The 18,124-nt window shown below is 39.5% G+C and overlaps 1 protein-coding gene across 1 annotated transcript in view; it reads left to right on the top strand.

Moving 5' to 3' along the window:
* LOC147024825 (uncharacterized) overlaps positions 1–11,654 on the top strand; it is a 31,856-nt gene extending 20,202 nt beyond the window's left edge. Inside the window, exon 5 of the mRNA XM_085887052.1 lies at positions 11,486–11,654. Within this exon, the coding sequence (XP_085743178.1) occupies positions 11,486–11,654 (169 nt within the window). The remainder of the gene's footprint in view (positions 1–11,485) is intronic.
* The last annotated feature ends 6,470 nt before the right edge of the window (positions 11,655–18,124 follow it).

The raw sequence follows: 18,124 nt of genomic DNA, 5'->3' as shown, positions 1-18,124 counted from the left end.
AGACAACTTATCACCACTGAATTGCCACTTATTACATCGAGATCCTGGTAAACCCGAACAGCATGGCATACCTAATTAAACATCCTAATTACCCTTTGAATGCATACCCCCCCCCAAACGTAACAATATTGTTCTTCTTCATCCGTTTCAGCTGTTTTCCCCAAGGTTTGAATTAATTGTTCAAAATATTAATCCCAAGGTTTGAATTTTCCCAAGGGAAACACCGTTTCCCAAGGTTTGAAAGCTGTTTTTCCCAAGATTTGAATTAATTGTTCAAATTATTAAATAATCCCAAGGTTTGAATTTTCTCAAGGAAAACAGCTGTTTCCCAAGGTTTGAAAGTTTTGTTTTTTTTGCACATACGGGCACGCACGTACAGGCACGCGAGAGTGAAGGAACGGCCTGTGTGGTTGTTGTTTCTGGCACGCAGTTTTAAAGTTTTTTTTTTTTTTTGCACGTACAGCCACGAACGTACGGTCACACACGTACAGGCACGCACATACAGGCATGCGAGAGAGAAGGAACAGCCTGTGTGGTTGTTGTTTCTGGCACACGGTTTGAAAGCTTTTTTTTTGCACGCACAGCCATGCACGTACGGCCACGCACTCGTATACATATATATATATATATATATATATATATATATATATATATATATATATATATATATATATATATATGGATATATATGCATATATGTATATATAGAAAAATGTATATATACACATATATACATACATATATACATACAAATGTGTATATAAATATATATATATATATATATATATATATATATATATATATATATCCATGTATATATATATATATATATATATATATATATATATATATATATATATATATATATATCCATACATATATACATATATATATATATATATATATATATCCATACATACATACATATATATATCCATACATATATATATATATATATATATATATATATATATATATATATATATCCATACATACATATACATATATATATACAAGCCAGTAGGCGGACATGGGTAGTCGGCCGTTGCTAGACAACAGAGGGGTCCATAGCATCGGTTCTTTCTCACACATAACTAGGACATACCATGAACCTATGATACCAGTTTCATGTATATCTGACTCATAGTCTCTGAGATATAACGAACTTCGTTTTTATTGTTTTCAACCAGGGTTCATTCAGTCTATCTTCTCCGACAGTTTTCATAGGATCCGGCTGGAAATTTTTGACAACATGTCTGAATGTACTGCCCACAGTCGCTCCTGGCCCGATTTTTGATTTTCGAAAAAATAATTTTTTTAATGATTTTTCAAAAATTTCAAAGTCCCGTTAGTCGGCAACGGTGGTGTCCTTTGCAACGGTTCTCATTTGCACACAACTAGGTCATGGTATGAACCTTCCAACCAAGTTTCATCGAAATCGCCATTGTATTAACGGAGCCCTGGACCGAACAGAGGGACAGACAGACAGACAAACATATTGACGGAAAAAGTGATAATAAGGGTAGAACAAATTTCAAAAAAAATTTTTTTTTGCATAAATTAATTTTTTTCGACGAGATCGACTACCCAATATATAATATACATATATATATATATATATATATATATATATATATATATATATATATATATATATATATATATTATATTATATACAAAACAGCTCGAAAATGTAAGCACACACACACACACACGAACATATCTCTTCTTACTTTTTCTCACGTGTATTTGACCATTTTCATACCAAACCAGATGGAAGCAGCACAGTATCTCGTGTCTGGCAGCCCTGAACATAGACTGCAGAGGCAATGTGGTACACTAGATGTCGCTGAAGGCCAGAACTATCTGGAGAATATCAACCTGCGCAATTAATGGCATTCAAGCGTTCTTGATGTATTGTGTTTTTACGATGCTCTTGTTATGGAGGTAGACCTTTAAGAAGGCTGCAGTGTGTGTGTGTGTGTGTGTGTGTGTGTGTGTGTGTGTGTGTGTGTGTGTGTGTGTGTGTGTGTGTGTGTGTGTGTGTGTGTGTGTGTGTGTGTGTGTGTGTGTGTGTGTGTGTGTGTGTGTGTGTGTGTGTGTGTGTGTGTGTGTGTGTGTGTGTGTGTGTGTGTTGTATTATTGTATCTCGTAGATTATTTTGTTGCATTGAGATTTTTGTAATTCATACATATTGAACGGAGTGAAAATTTCATGTGCCAGATTAATATATGGCGATTTTAATAACTGGCAGGTCCTCTTATCTCCATTCCTCCCTCGCTTCGAGTGTTGAGATTAAAAAGTCCGGTCCTGGCGCGTCGCTCCGTCTCATCGGCTGCGATTTTCCTCCCATCCCTCGCTAATTGATGCAATATATTAAACGGTCTGACTCTGATCGAGTTATTCTTCCTAGCTTGACGCCCAAACACGCCTCAAAGTCTGCATTGTGGACTCCTGTGGTGTGCAGATGTTGGGAATGGACAGTCAGGCATGAGTAGGAGAACAACATGCAAACGTCACAGTGAGAATGCAGCAATTCCTCCATCATCAGGCATTGTGTGATTGATTGTGTGTGTGTGTGTGTGTGTGTGTGTGTGTGTGTGTGTGTGTGTGTGTGTGTGTGTGTGTGTGTGTGTGTGTGTGTGTGTGTGTGTGAGAGAGAGAGAGAGAGAGAGAGAGAGAGAGAGAGAGAGAGAGAGAGAGAGAGAGAGAGAGAGAGAGAGAGAGAGAGAGAGAGAGAGAGAGAGAGAGAGAGAGAGAGAGAGAGAGAGAGAGAGAGAGAGAGAGAGAGAGAGAGAGAGAGAGAGAGAGAGAGAGAGAGAGAGAGAGAGAGGGGAAGGGGAGAAAAAGGTCTAATTGCTCTTCACTTTGCAGTTAAGGAAAGATGAGGCAACATAATTTATACTCTTTCAGATGAGGTTGAAGTGGTAATGCTGGTGGAGACGTGATCCATTGTGACGTGGAAGATATTGTTTGGTGCTTTGCCTGTGCCCTGGGGACAGGTTCGGTATTGCCGATACAGTCTCACAACAAGGAGATTTGCAATTTGCTCAAGATCCGACGATAACTCGCCTACTCTTCGTGAAAGCACTGTGGAATCATTAAAGTCCATCAAATTTAATACTGGTCGAGCAAATAAGATATCATTCCATATGAGGGACATTGCATTTTGTGCTCCCTTAACTAGATTGATCCCAGGGCTTTAGCCGCTTCTCATAAGTTACTAACTTAATCTAAAGTAAGTTTTGAGGAGCAGGTGGCTAAAGGATACGGGATTTCATCTTATTCTTCTTTCAAAAAAAAAATAAATAATAACAATCATAACAATAATAATGATAAAAGCTAAAGTGTGTCGATGTCTTTATGTCCAGCAACAACCGGTACTCCGAGACCCTTGGGCTGATCGACAGCACATTTTCAGTGTATACCCAGGGGGTCCTACTTCGGTTACCCTACTTCCTATACCCTACTTCGGTTTTCTGTGAAATATTTTTGAAAATATTTTCAAAAAAACATTTGAAAATTTTTATTTTTGAATTTTTGCATTTTTTAAGGATTTCTAAAATGCCGTTATTATTTGGGTTATTTCTCCATTGTGGTGGACGAATCCCATCACTTTGTCCAGTAACTACTCTAAGACTGAGGACCATCCATAAATAGGACGGGAAACTCATATTGTGCATGTATGAGCCAAATTAGAATTATCTCCTTTTCATGAGAGGTCCCACAAGCAACCCGACGACATGATATTTGAATACCTATATCATAGAAGAGGAAAAAAAAAAGTCCAACAAATAGCATTTCAGATCCCTTTAGACCCCTTTAGAACATTGAAAAAAAAAATTATTCTCTTGGCTCGTGGAAGAACTACGACATAGAACAAATCAGGGCACACCACAACAATGGGAATAGCAGGAGAAAGGGTAAACACCAATAGCAGGGTGGAGGGAGAAAGTAGATGGAGACTGACAAACAAAGAATGAAGGTAATGACAAGGGGTAAGGGAGAATGCAAATGGAGGACAAGGTGGATACATAAGCAGAACCTTTTGGAGGGGTGGGGTGAGGGTGGTTTAACGGATGTGGAAAGGATCATGATTTTGGATGGGAGATGACTTGAGATAGTGGTGTGCAGCTGTCTTGAAGACCTGGAGGGAAGAATGAGATTGGAGAGAGCATGGAAGGTGGTTTCACAGGCAGAAACGAAAGAGGAATAAATGAGTGGAGGTGAGCAGTGGTTCTGGATTTAGGCAGTTTCACTAGGAGGGGGTTTCTGGTGGACTGCATGCTTCCTGCAGATACCTGGGGGGAACAAAGCATAGAGAGAGAGGGAAGAGGGTGCAAGTCCAGAAATTAGGCAGAAGACAGAGAGACTACCGACTTGTCGGCGATGGCGAAGTGATAGGCCCATCGACTCATCTTCATTGCGACAGATTCCAATGACATTGGAGGCATCAAGCTGAGCGAGTTGTGAGGCAGGGGAGCAAGCCCAGAGGGGAGAGCAGTGAGGTGCAAAAATAAATCCTCTTAACCAAAGGCCAATTAGCTTAATTCCAACTATCAGCAAGATCATGGAATCCATCATCGCAGTTAATATAAAATCAGTCCTTTTCTGCAATAGCCTCATCTCAGATCGTTTCGGTTGCAGACCTGGTCACTCGACCTTGGACATGCTACTTCTACTCTCCCAACAATGGTGGAGGTCCTCAATATCAGACATGAAATCAGAGCTGTTCCCTGGACATATCTCCCTTCGTGTACAGCCTTTTTGGCTACTGGTTACATCATTGGTTCGGGGCACAGAGATGCCATTGATGCAATGCCCCTATTACCAGTGCATTAGTGCTCATTTCACCAACCTCAGAAGAATGACAAGCTGAGTCAACCCCCTGGTGTTAATTCAGATACCAACAGGGCTCGAACTCAGGACCCTAGGATCCCAAGCCACCACCATAACTGCTAAGCCAACAGCAGGCTTCTGGACATATCTCGAACTTTTGATACAGTCTGGCATCCTGCCCAGCTCTCCAAACTCTCCGCTGATGGAATCCAAGGCCAACTCTACTCCTAGATTACTGACTTCCTCCACTCTCATAGCCAATATGTGGCTCTCAATGGAACCATTTCTTCTCCTCTCCCTGTCAAGGCTGGAGTACCCCCAAGGTAGTGTTCTAAGCCCCAATTTATTCTGAATCTTCATGAATTATCTCACTGACTCTCTGGAAAATCCTCTCTATCTCTTTGTTGATGACTCCACTCTCTGCCATGACATCTCTCATCCTTCTACAGACAGGCAGCAGGTCTTCCCTCTCCTCAGACCGAGACAAAAATCACAAACTGGTTAAACACTTGGATATGTCTTTCAAACCTGAGACATCTTTCTCTCTCTCTCTCTCTCTCTCTCTCTCTCTCTCTCTCTCTCTCTCTCTCTCTCTCTCTCTCTCTCTCTCTCTCTCTCTCTCTCTCTCTCTCTCTCTCGCTCTCTCTTTCTGAAAGGACCGTACAGCAAAACCTTCCACCTACTCTCTCAACAACCCTCTCAAAGAGGTTCAGTCACTCAAACTCTTGAGTCTCACTCTCATTTATGATCTCTCATGGCCAAGCCACATTTCAAAATTGTCCTCCAAAGCCAGACACCGACTGGGCATCCTCCGTTGTGCAAAGTCCTTCCTTGACACATCTGAGTTCCTATCCACTTGCAAGACCTTCATCCGTAGCTCGATGAAGTACTCCTCTTCCCTCTGGGGTGGCTCCCCTGCCTCACCCCTTGCTCAGCTAAACACCGTGGAAACAACAGCATTCAATATCATTGTTATCACTCACGACAACACTGAGTCTATGGGCCGATGACATCGACATCGCTGACAGGTCGGTGGTCTCTCTGTGTTCTTCCGCCTCATTTCTGGACTTTCACCCTCTCCATTCTTTGTGCCGTGTCCTGCCCCCCCCCGTCCCCCCTGCCAGGTATCTGCATGATGCATGTAGTCCACCAGCAACCCCCTCATTGTAAAAGTGCCTAAATCCAGAATCACTGCTCACCTCCAGTCATTTATTCCTTATTTTCCTGCCTGTAGAACCACCTTCCATACTCTCTTCAATCTCATTCTTTCCCCAGGTCTTCAATACGGCTGTTCACCACCAACTCAAGTCATCCCCCATCAGTGCCGGATTTATGGTGGTGGAGACCTGGGGCACACATGAGTGTGTGGTGGAGGCCTTTTATGCCACCAACAATGAAGTAAATCAGTGGTTTTGAACCTTCTTCACTGATGGCACCCATATTCAATTTTCTATGAGTAAAGTTGCCTTAAGAACATTTCAGGCTCCACGAGTTAAATTATTGGATAAAATACATAATTTCAGGAGTGTTTTTGCAGGCTTTCATTACCACCAATGGATTCCAGATAAATGAAGATTGGCAAAGTGTGCAATTAGCCTGTCAAAAAGATTTTTGTATTACTGTTACAACTTCCAAGCTACATTTGATTTAATTAGAGTTACGGAATTATAAGTTACAGAACGCGAAGCGATGCAATGTTCCTGGCATCAGATTCTGCCAACACAGAAAGTGTAAATCCCTCGAACAAGTGAATGCTGACTATATTACCTTCACATCAACAACTACACCTCCAAGAACAGGATCGTATCTGGAAGAATAAATATTTCATCGTCATCATCATCATCATCATCATCATCATCATCATCATCATCATCATCATCTGTTCGAGGCATGAGGCCCATATGTGCTACGATCTCCGAAAGGCCCGTGACCACTATCAGCTGCAACATTTCGATATATATTTGATAATCCTTGTTTTACCCTGAAGGGAAAATTGAAATGGAAGGCATAATGATTGTGAATACTGCACAACGCTTCCGCAGATGGCTTGGGCCGACGTGGCTTAATCTTGGATGGTGGTGGCCCCTGGGCATGTGTTGGGTGGTGGAAGCCCCAGGGCATGTGCCCCAGGTTGCCTTTGGGTAAATCCACAGGAGGGCAGCACTGCCTATCATTTAAGGATATGCATTAGTAGATCTATTTATTTGTGCATCAACTAAGTCATCTACAATTGCACTGACTCAGGACCCTGCGCTCGCGAAGCGAAAAGGAGGGTGAAGCTATCAGAAGCGTACATATGTACGTCGCACGTCGTATGTGTCTGCATTTTATAAAGAGCGTACATAGAAAACCATTCAGTTGAGGAAATTTAAACTTCACCACATGCTACATGACCATGTGTTCTCACGGTCACTCTTTTGAGGTCAACAGAGGCCAACATTCCAAAATTGTCATTTTTCATCCGATTGACTTGAAATGTGAAAATAATTTGCATATCGGGTCACCGAATTCAAACACCGACCATTTTTGAAGTCAACATTGGCCCGCATTTCTGAAATTGTCAATTTTCTTCTGATTGACATGAAATTTGAACAGGATTTTCAAATTAGCTCACTGAATTCAACCACCAATATTTTTGAGGTCAACTTCGGCTAAAAGGTCAACGTAGGCCAGATTTCAAAAAAAATTGTCAATTTTCATCCGATTGACTTGAAATTTGAAGAGGATATGCATATCAGGTCACTGAATTCAACCACCAATTAGTTTTTGAGGTCAACTTCGGCTAAAAGGTCAACATAGGCCAGATTTATAAAATTGTCAAAATTCATCCGATTGACTTGAAATTTGAACAGCATTTTCATATCACCTCACTGAATTTAACCACCAATTATTTTAAGTCAACATGAGCTATAAAGTCAACATAGGCCAAATTTCTAAAATGATCAATTTTTATCTGACTTACTTGATATTTGAAGAGGATTTGCCTATCGAGTCACTGAATTCAGCCATCAATTATTTTTGAGGTCAAAATGTGAACACAGGCCTACTTTTTAAAATTGAGAGATAGAGTTAAAAACTACACATATACATTATATATATATATATATATATATATATATATATATATATATATATATATATATATATATATATATATATATATATATATATATATATATATATATATACATATATATACCATGCGATCTCTAAAAGTTGTGGATGAGTTGCTACAAATCAAGGTGGAATGAATTTGGTTTGGTAACAAAAGAGGTGGCTCACAAGTCCTTCTCAAGACTGTGTGGGGTATGTATTCCATGAATACCACCAAGTTACCTCCGCCACCGAAGGTGAAGGAGGTTGTGTTTTCACCTCTTTCTGTCTGTTTGTTTGTCTGTTTATTTGTGTACATGATATCTCAAAAAGTTGGGACGGATGTGGATGAAAATTTGTGGACAGGTTCTGTGTGTGACCCGTCCGAACTGATTAGATTTTGGTGAAGATCCGGATTCGAATCCGACTACAAGAATTTTTTAAGTGATTCTTCACTGTTGAGAGATTGGGTGAAACCGATATGGAGCACGATATCTCAAAAGGTTGTGGACGGATTCGGACGAAACTTGGTGGACACGTTGGGTGTGTTACAAGGAAGAATTGATTCCGTTTTGGTGAAGATCCAGATTCGGATCCGGATCTGATAATTTTTTAAAGTGATTCTTCACCATTGAGGGATTGGGCCAAAAACCGATATTGGGCCTGATATGTTCACATGGATCAGGCATTACCTGGCGGAGGTATGCGCTCCACCGAGTGCCCTTCCAGTTTAAATGTTTTTTTCTGTCTTGCACATTTACAGTACATTGCACTGATCCCAACATCGACACCACCAGGATCCCACCCACAGTGACCTAAATTATACAACTTCCTTGAGACGTTGGGAATTTTTTTGCTAAAAGTGACTGTTTAGGATTTTTGCTGTCATTCCTGGTATAAATTCTCATTTTCTTTCTCCTACATAAAATAAGGTCATATGTCTGCATGTGTGTTCCTCATATAATTAAAAACGGTGCAGCCGACTTCCACCAAATTTTGCATTTGTTCTTAGGTATCCAAGGCCAGGCCATGGCGTTAAATAATTCAGGCCATGGCGTTAACTTTCGAGGAAGTTAGCTATGAAATTGCTCCTGATGGATTATTCCAGGTCAGTCAGTTTGTTGGTTTTTCACATGACAAACTAGTGATGCTGCGATAAGGAAAATATCCTCAAAATTTGTGAATAACCCCATAAGAACCCCAAGACCCTTAAGACCCCCAAAAGACCCGTATTACCCTTAAAGATCCTTAAGACCCCCCAAAATCCTTGAGACCCTCAAGACTCCAGACCCTTAAGAATTTAGACCCTTTATAACCATAAGACCATTTAAGACTCCAAAGACCCTTAAAGACCCCTAATAACCTTTCGACACTAAATAAACCAAAAACCCTTTAATACCTCAAAGACACTTAATACATATTATAACCTTCAGATCCCTAAGACCCTTTTGACCCTGAAGACCCTTGAATACCCTTATGACCCTTTGTAACCCAAAAACCCTTGAAGATCCCTAAGATCATGAAGACCCCAAAGACCCTTTAAAACCCATGAGACCCTTGAGACCCTGTATAACCCATAAAACCCCTGAAGACCCCTAAGACCCTTAAGTCAGCTCAGACACTTTCAACCCCTTAGACCCATAAAAACCTTTAGAACCCGAAGACACTTTAAGACCCCAAAGACCCTTTAGACCAATTGGACCGTTTATGACCCATAGACACCTGAAGAACCTTGAAGACAATAATACACTTGAAGACCCATAAGACCCCTGAAACCCTTCATAACCCTAAACCCTTTCTGACTGCGAAGACTTTTAAGACTGCAAAGACCCTTTAGACCCCTAAGACACTTGAAGACCCCTAAAACCTTGTACTACCCCTACGACCTCAAATACCCTTTAGAACTCTGAAAACCACAAAGATCCTTTAGATCAATGAAGATGCTTAAGACCCTTTAGACCCAGAAGAACCCTAAGATGGCTCAAGATACTTAAGACCCCAAAGGCCCTTAACACAACAAAGAACTTTTAGATGCCTAAGACTCTTTAAGACCAATAAGACCCCTCAGACCCAATACACTTTGAGACCCCAAAGACCCATATGACACACAAGGCCCTTTAAAACCCTAAAGACCCAAAGACTATGATCCTTAAGACCCCCAAGAGCCTTTACAAACCTCAATAACTCCGATACCTGTAAGATGCTGTAAGACCCGTAAGACTCTTTAGAGTTTCGACCCTTTAAGACACTGAAGACCCTTAATACCCCTAACACCCTTGAAGATGCTTTAGGACCCAACGACCCTGTAGATCCTACAGACCCTTTTATAACCCTGAGAACCACAAAGACCGTGTGTCTGAGGACCTTCTGCAGTAACACTTGAGGATCACCAGCCATAATCAAAAAGACTCCCATTGGAAAGCTGCTTCAGTACCAAGGTAAGCGGGTGCAAAATAAAATTAAGTTACTAACTATCTGTCATTTTTTTTAGGTTCTCCTCATCTTGGTTGGTAGCTTAGTGAAAAAGTCCAAGATGGTGCAGACAAAGTTGCATGTAAGAAAGAGAAAAATCCTATGGGGTATATATAAAATCCCACGTGGTGAAGAGAAAAGTCCCACGTGGCAAAGTGAAAAGTCCCAAGTGGAATAGAAAAAGTTCCACATGACAAAGAGAAAAGTTCTACGTGACAAGGAGAAAGTCCCATGTGCAAAGAGAAAAGTTCCACGTGATAAAGAGAAATCATCCACGTGACAAACACAAATATTTCACGTGCAAAGGGAAAAGTTCTACATGAAAAAGAGAAATGTTCCACATGCAAAGAGAAATGTTCCACATGCAAAGAGAAAAGTTCCACCTGACAAACAGAAACATTCCACGTGCAAAGAGAAAAGTTCCACGTGACAAAGAGAAAAGTCCCATGTGACAAACAAAAACGTTGCACATGACAATGATAAAAGTCCCGTTTGACAAAGAGAAAAGTCCCATGTGGCAAAGAGAAAGGTTCCACGTGACAAAGAGAAAAAGTTCCATGTGCAAAGAGAAAAGATCCACGTGCAAAGAGGAAAGTCCCATGTGTAAAGGGAAAAGTTCCACGTGACAAAGAGAAAAGTTCCATGTGTAAAGGGAAAAGTTCCACGTGACAAAGAGAAAAGTTCCATGTGTAAAGGGAAAAGTTCCACGTGACAAAGAGGAAAGTCCCATGTGTAAAGGGAAAAGTTCCACGTGACAAAGAGAAAAGTTCCATGTGTAAAGGGAAAAGTTCCACGTGACAAAGAGGAAAGTCCCATGTGTAAAGGGAAAAGTTCCACGTGACAAAGAGGAAAGTCCCATGTGTAAAGGGAAAAGTTATACGTGACAAAGAGAAAAGTTCCATGTGTAAAGAGAAAAGATCCACGTGTATAGAAAACGTCCCATGTTACAAAGAGAAACGTTCCATGTGCAAAGAGGAAAGTTCCACGTGACAAAGAGAAACTACCCACATGACAAACAGAAAAGTTCCACGTGCAAAGAGAAAATTTCCACATGAAAAAGAGAAATGTTCCATGTGCAAAGAGAAAAGTTCCACGTGAAAAAGGGAAAAGTTCCAGGTGATAAAGAGAAAAGTTCCATGTGCAAAGAGAAAAGATCCACGTGCAAAGAGGAAAGTCCCATGTTACAAAGAGAAATGTTCCATGTGCAAAGAGAAAAGATCCACGTGCAAAGAGGAAAGTCCCATGTGTAAAGAGAAAAGTCCCACGTGTATAGAAAACGTCCCATGTTACAAAGAGAAACGTTCCATGTGCAAAGAGGAAAGTTCCACGTGACAAATAGAAAAGTTCCACATGAAAAAGAGAAATGTTCCATGTGCAAAGAGAAAAGACCCACATGACAAAGAGAAAAGTCCCACGTGCAAGGAGGACAGTTCCACATGCAAATATAAAAGTTCCACGTGACAAAGAGAAAAGTAATGTAAAACACCTATTAGCCAGCAATTAGAAAACGTCTCAACCAAATTTGCTATGCACAACATTCAATTATTACCTCTGCCACCGAAGATGAAGGAGGTTATGTTTTCACTACTTTCTGTCTGTCCGTCAGTCCGTCAGTCCGTCAGTCCGTCAGTCCGTCAGTCCGTCTGTTTGTGTACAGGATATCTCAAAAAGTTGGAGACGGATCCGGATTATCTCAAAAAGTTGGAGACGGATCCGGATTAAATTTTGTAGAGAGGTTCGGTTTGTGACAAGGACGAACTTTTTAGATTTTGGTGAAGATCTGGATCCGGAACCAACTACTAGAATTGTTAAAGTGATTTTTCTCCATGGAGAGATAGGGCCAAAGAGGTACAATAGCACAATATCTCCAAAAGTTGTGGACGGATTCGGATGAAACTTGATGGACATGTTGGGTGTGTGAAAAAGAAAGAAATGATTCAATTTCGGTGAAGATCCGAATGCGGATCTGATAATTTTTTTAAGTGATTTTTCACCATTGAGAGACGGGGCTCAAAAACAATATATCGCATGATATTTCAAAAATGTATTGGGCCAGATATGTTCTCGTGGATCAGGCATTACAGGGCGGAGGTATGCGCTCTACCGAGTGCCTTTCTAGTTTAAAACATGTTATAGGTCAAATTTTCCAAATCAATGATTCCATGGCAACTATTACTTTTTTTGGAGTTTGCAAGTATTGTGCGATGCACGACATATGATATATCCATTATTTTGAATCACTAACGATCGTTCTTGGATCGTTTTACACTAACGTGTTCCATGTGTCACGGTTTACATCATCAGTTTTCGTTGAATTCCTGTTTCTACCAATACACACAAAAAAATTGCTCATTTGAGGAGAGACCGATGAACCTACCGGAGACGGGAACCCTCCGAGTATCCTTGAATCGAACAGAGCAAATATGGCTCTGTAACAAACTGTGTTAAATCAAATGGAACACAAAATGTAAAATACGTCTGTGTTGATTGCAGAAAATGTAATATTTAGGAAAAATAAACGGATGTCATACCCAGCAATCTCTTGTTGGTATTGGTGTCGCAGTCCTGACCTGAGCCTTGAGGATAGCAGGCAGACTTCAAGGGTCAAACGATGAGCTCCAGGTTCACCTGAAGAGGAGTGAGTGTGCCATGAAATCTGGTTATTTCACCAAAATGTGAGAAGTCAGAGACCGCCAGGGGTCGCCAAAGTTTAAAAGAATTTACACTGATTTTACAAATGGAGGCAAGCAAGAGAAAAATAAAGAAAATACAAAAATAGGTATTTGGACGGTATCATGATCACTTTTACACTATCAGTGTGAATCGTTTTAACGTTGACGGCTATGTGACTCATACTGACATCATTGTTCAGTTATGGCAGAAACAACGTTTAGTAACTCACCTCGTAACCTCTCCCTACCTCGTGAATTTAAGTAGATGAACTGATACATTCGATTAATGTGGTGTTGATGTACCAATTGGCCTACTCTTGTGTTCAAGTTACAAGTACAGTATTATATTTTATTTCATTGCTTTAATATTGCTCCACATCATGTCGGCTATGACCAGTTATAACTGGAACGGCATACGGTAGAGCACCTACCTCCACCAGGCTGAATAGTTTACGTTTTGTATCCCACTGATTGGCCGGATCTGGATCCATACTTTCACAAAAATCTAATCAGTTTGTTCTTCTCACCTACCCAACTCATCCACCAAGTTTTGTCATAATCCATCCACAACTTTTTGAAATATCATGCTATACAGTATACTGTATCGTTTTCGGCCCCATCTCTTTATAGTGAAGGATCACTTATAAATTAAAATAAAAATTTGCCTGGCGTGGTGGCGTGCGCCTGTAATCTGGCTACTCGGAGGCTTGGGTTGGAGGATCGCTTGAGGACGGGAGCTCTGCACTGGGCCGCGCTATGAGAGGGTGTAGGGCAGCCCGGAATCATGGTGAAACCCAATCCTTATCCCTGTGTCGTAAGAAGCGACCAGGGTTGCGTCAGGAAGGGCATCCGGCGTAAAACCTATGCCAAAATCAGTAGGCGGATCATAACGGATGATCCGCTGTGGCGACCCCTAACGGGAGTAGCCGAAAGAAGAAGAAGAAGGTCATTTATAAAATTTAAAAATGCTCGTATCCGGATCCGTATCCGGATCTTCCCCGAAATTGAATCAATTCTTCTTTGTTACACATCCAAACTGTCCACTAAATTTCTGTCGAATCCATTCATAACTTTTGAGATATCTTGTTCACAGATAAACAGACAAATGAAAAATCACTCAAAAAGTGACAACTTGGCAAAACAGCACAAAGTAGAATGGCACTCGGAAGAGCACATACCTCTGCCAGGTGGAATAGTTCACGTTTTGTATCCCACTGATGGGATAGATCCAAAACAAAATCCAATCTGGTTGTTATTGTCACCTATTCAACTCATCCACCTTGTTTTGTCATAACTCGTCCACAACCTTTTGAGATATAGTGATATATTTAGTTTTGCACTATCTATCAATTTTTGAAATTAGGGCTGTGTTGACCTTTTGACCTCAAAGTTAATTGGTCGTTGGATTCAGCACCGAGACATGAAAATGCTCTTCAGATTTCAAGTCATCAGATAAAAATTAAGGATTTTAGAAAATTTTGCCCAAATTGTCCTTTTGACCTATTTTGACCTTTTGGCCTATGTTTACCTCAAAATTAATAGGTCGTTGAATTCAGTGACCTGATATGCAAATGTTCAAGTTAATTGGATTAAAATTGAGGATTTTATATCTTTGGTCTATGTTGACCTTTTTGAAGATGGTGACCCAAAAAATATTAGGTGGTTGAATTCAGTGACCTGATATGTGAACCCTTTTCGAATTTCAACTCAATCGGATTGAAATTGAGGATTTCAGAACTTTGGTCTATGTTGACCTTTTTGCCGATGGTGACCCAAAAAATATTAGGTGGTTGAATTCAGTGATCTGATATGTAAATCCTTGTCAAATTTCAACTCAATCAGATGAAAATTGAGGATTTAGAAAATTTGGCACAAATTGGCCTTTTAGCCTATTTTTTGGCCTTTTGGCCTATGTTTACCTCAAAAATAATAGGTGGTTGAGTTCCGCGGTCTAATATGCAAATGTTCTTCAAATTTCAAGTCAATTGGATGAAAATTAAGGATTTTAGAAAATTTGGCCCAAATTGGCCTTTTGGGCAAAATTGATCTCAAAATTATTTAGTGGTTGAATTCAACAACCTGATATGCAAATGGTCTTCAAATTTCAAGTCAATTAGATAAAAATTGACAATTTTAGAAAGAATTTTTTAATTTGGCCTATTTTGGGTTGACCTTATGGCCCATGATAACCTCAAAATGAATAGGTGGTTCAGATCTGCGACCTCAAGTGCAAATGGTCTTCAAATTTCAAGTCAACGGATGAAAATTGAGGATTTTAGAAAATTTGGCACAAATTGGCCTTTGGGCCTATTTTGACCTTTTGGCCTATGTTTACCTCAAAATTAATAGGTGGTTGAGTTCAGCAGCCTCATATGCAAATGTTATTCAAATTTCAAGTCAACCGGATGAAAATTGAGGATTTTAGAAAATTTGGCACAAATTGACCTTTTGGCCTATGTTTACCAAAAAATTAATAGGTGGTTGAGTTCAGCAGCCTCATATGCAAATGTTCTTCAAATTTCAAGTCAATCGGATGTAAATTGAGGATTTTAGAAAATTTGGCCCAAATTGGACTTTTGGGCAAAATTGATCTCAAAATTATTTAGTGGTTGAATTCAACAACCTGATATGCAAATTGTCTTAAAATTTCAAGTCAATTAGATAAAAAATGACAATTTTAGAAACAATTTTTTAATTTGGCCTATTTTGAGTTCACCTTATGGCCTATGATAACCTCAAAAATAATAGGTGGTTCAGATCTGCTACCTCAAGTGCAAATGGTCTTCAAATTTCAAGTCAATCAAATGAAAATTGAGGATTTTAGAGAATTTGGCACAAATTGGCCTTTTGGCCTATTTTGACCTTTTGGCCTATGTTTACCTCAAAATTAATAGGTGGTTGAGTTCAGTGGCCTCATATGCAAATGTTCTTCAAATTTCAAGTCAACAGGATGAAAATTGAGGATTTTAGAAAATTTGGCACAAATTGGCCTTTTGGCCTATTTTGACCTTATGGCCCATGATAACCTCAAAATTAATAGGTGGTTCAGATCTGCGACCTCAAGTGCAAATGGTCTTCAAATTTCAAGTCAACCGGATGAAAATTGAGGATTTTAGAAAATTTGGCACAAATTGGCCTTTTGGCCTATGTTTACCTCAAAATTAATAGGTGGTTGAGTTCAGCGGCCTCATATGCAAATGTTCTTCAAATTTCAAGTCAACAGGATGAAAATTGAGGATTTTAGAAAATTTGGCACAAATTGGCCTTTTGGCCTATTTTGACCTTATGGCCCATGATAACCTCAAAATTAATAGGTGGTTCAGATCTGCGACCTCAAGTGCAAATGGTCTTCAAATTTCAAGTCAACCGGATGAAAATTGAGGATTTTAGAAAATTTGGCACAAATTGACCTTTTATCCTATGCTTACCTCAAAATTAATAGTTGGTTGAGTTCAGCAGCCTCATATGCAATTGTTCTTCAAATTTCAAGTCAATTGGATGTAAATTGAGGATTTTAGAAAATTTGGCCCAAATTGGACTTTTGGGCAAAATTGATCTCAAAATTATTTAGTGGTTGAATTCAACAACCTGATATGCAAATGGTCTTCAAATTTCAAGTCAATTAGATAAAAAATGACAATTTTAGAAACAATTTTTAAATTTGGCCTATTTTGGGTTGACCTTATGGCCTATGATAACCTCAAAAATAATAGGTGGTTCAGATCTGCTACCTCAAGTGCAAATGGTCTTCAAATTTCAAGTCAACCGGATGAAAATTGAAGATTTTAGAAAATTCGTCACAAATTGGCCTTTTGGCCTATTTTGACCTTTTGGCCTATGTTTACCTCAAAATTAATAGGTGGTTGAGTTCAGTGGCCTCATATGCAAATGTTCTTCAAATTTCAAGTCAACAGGATGAAAATTGAGGATTTTAGAAAATTTGGCACAAATTGGCCTTTTGGCCTATTTTGACCTTATGGCCCATGATAACCTCAAAATTAATAGGTGGTTCAGATCTGCGACCTCAAGTGCAAATGGTCTTCAAATTTCAAGTCAACCGGATGAAAATTGAGGATTTTAGAAAATTTGGCACAAATTGGCCTAGTTTGACCTTTTGGCCTATGTTTACCTCAAAATTAATAGGTGGTTGAGTTCAGCGGCCTCATATGCAAATGTTCTTCAAATTTCAAGTCAACAGGATGAAAATTGAGGATTTTAGAAAATTTGGCACAAATTGGCCTTTTGGCCTATTTTGACCTTATGGCCCATGATAACCTCAAAATTAATAGGTTGTTCAGATCTGCGACCTCAAGTGCAAATGGTCTTCAAATTTCAAGTCAACCGGATGAAAATTGAGGATTTTAGAAAATTTGGCACAAATTGGCCTTTTGGCCTATTTTGACCTTATGGCCCATGATAACCTCAAAATTAATAGGTTGTTCAGATCTGCGACCTCAAGTGCAAATGTTATTCAAATTTCAAGTCAACCGGATGAAAATTGAGGATTTTAGAAAATTTGGCACAAATTGACCTTTTGGCCTATGTTTACCTCAAAATTAATAGGTGGTTGAGTTCAGCAGCCTCATATGCAAATGTTATTCAAATTTCAAGTCAACCGGATGAAAATTGAGGATTTTAGAAAATTTGGCACAAATTGACCTTTTGGCCTATGTTTACCTCAAAATTAATAGGTGGTTGAGTTCAGCAGCCTCATATGCAATTGTTCTTCAAATTTCAAGTCAATCGGATGTAAATTGAGGATTTTAGAAAATTTGGCCCAAATTGGACTTTTGGGCAAAATTGATCTCAAAATTATTTAGTGGTTGAATTCAACAACCTGATATGCAAATGGTCTTCAAATTTCAAGTCAATTAGATAAAAAATGACAATTTTAGAAACAATTTTTAAATTTGGCCTATTTTGGGTTGACCTTATGGCCTATGATAACCTCAAAAATAATAGGTGGTTCAGATCTGCGACCTCAAGTGCAAATGGTCTTCAAATTTCAAGTCAATCAAATGAAAATTGAGGATTTTAGAGAATTTGGC

The sequence above is a fragment of the Eptatretus burgeri genome, chromosome 6, assembly GCF_056783735.1.
Source record: "Eptatretus burgeri isolate ZD-2024b chromosome 6, Ebu_testis_v1, whole genome shotgun sequence".
Classification (NCBI taxonomy): Eukaryota; Metazoa; Chordata; class Myxini; order Myxiniformes; family Myxinidae; genus Eptatretus; species Eptatretus burgeri.
This window is presented reverse-complemented; position numbering and strand designations above follow the sequence as displayed.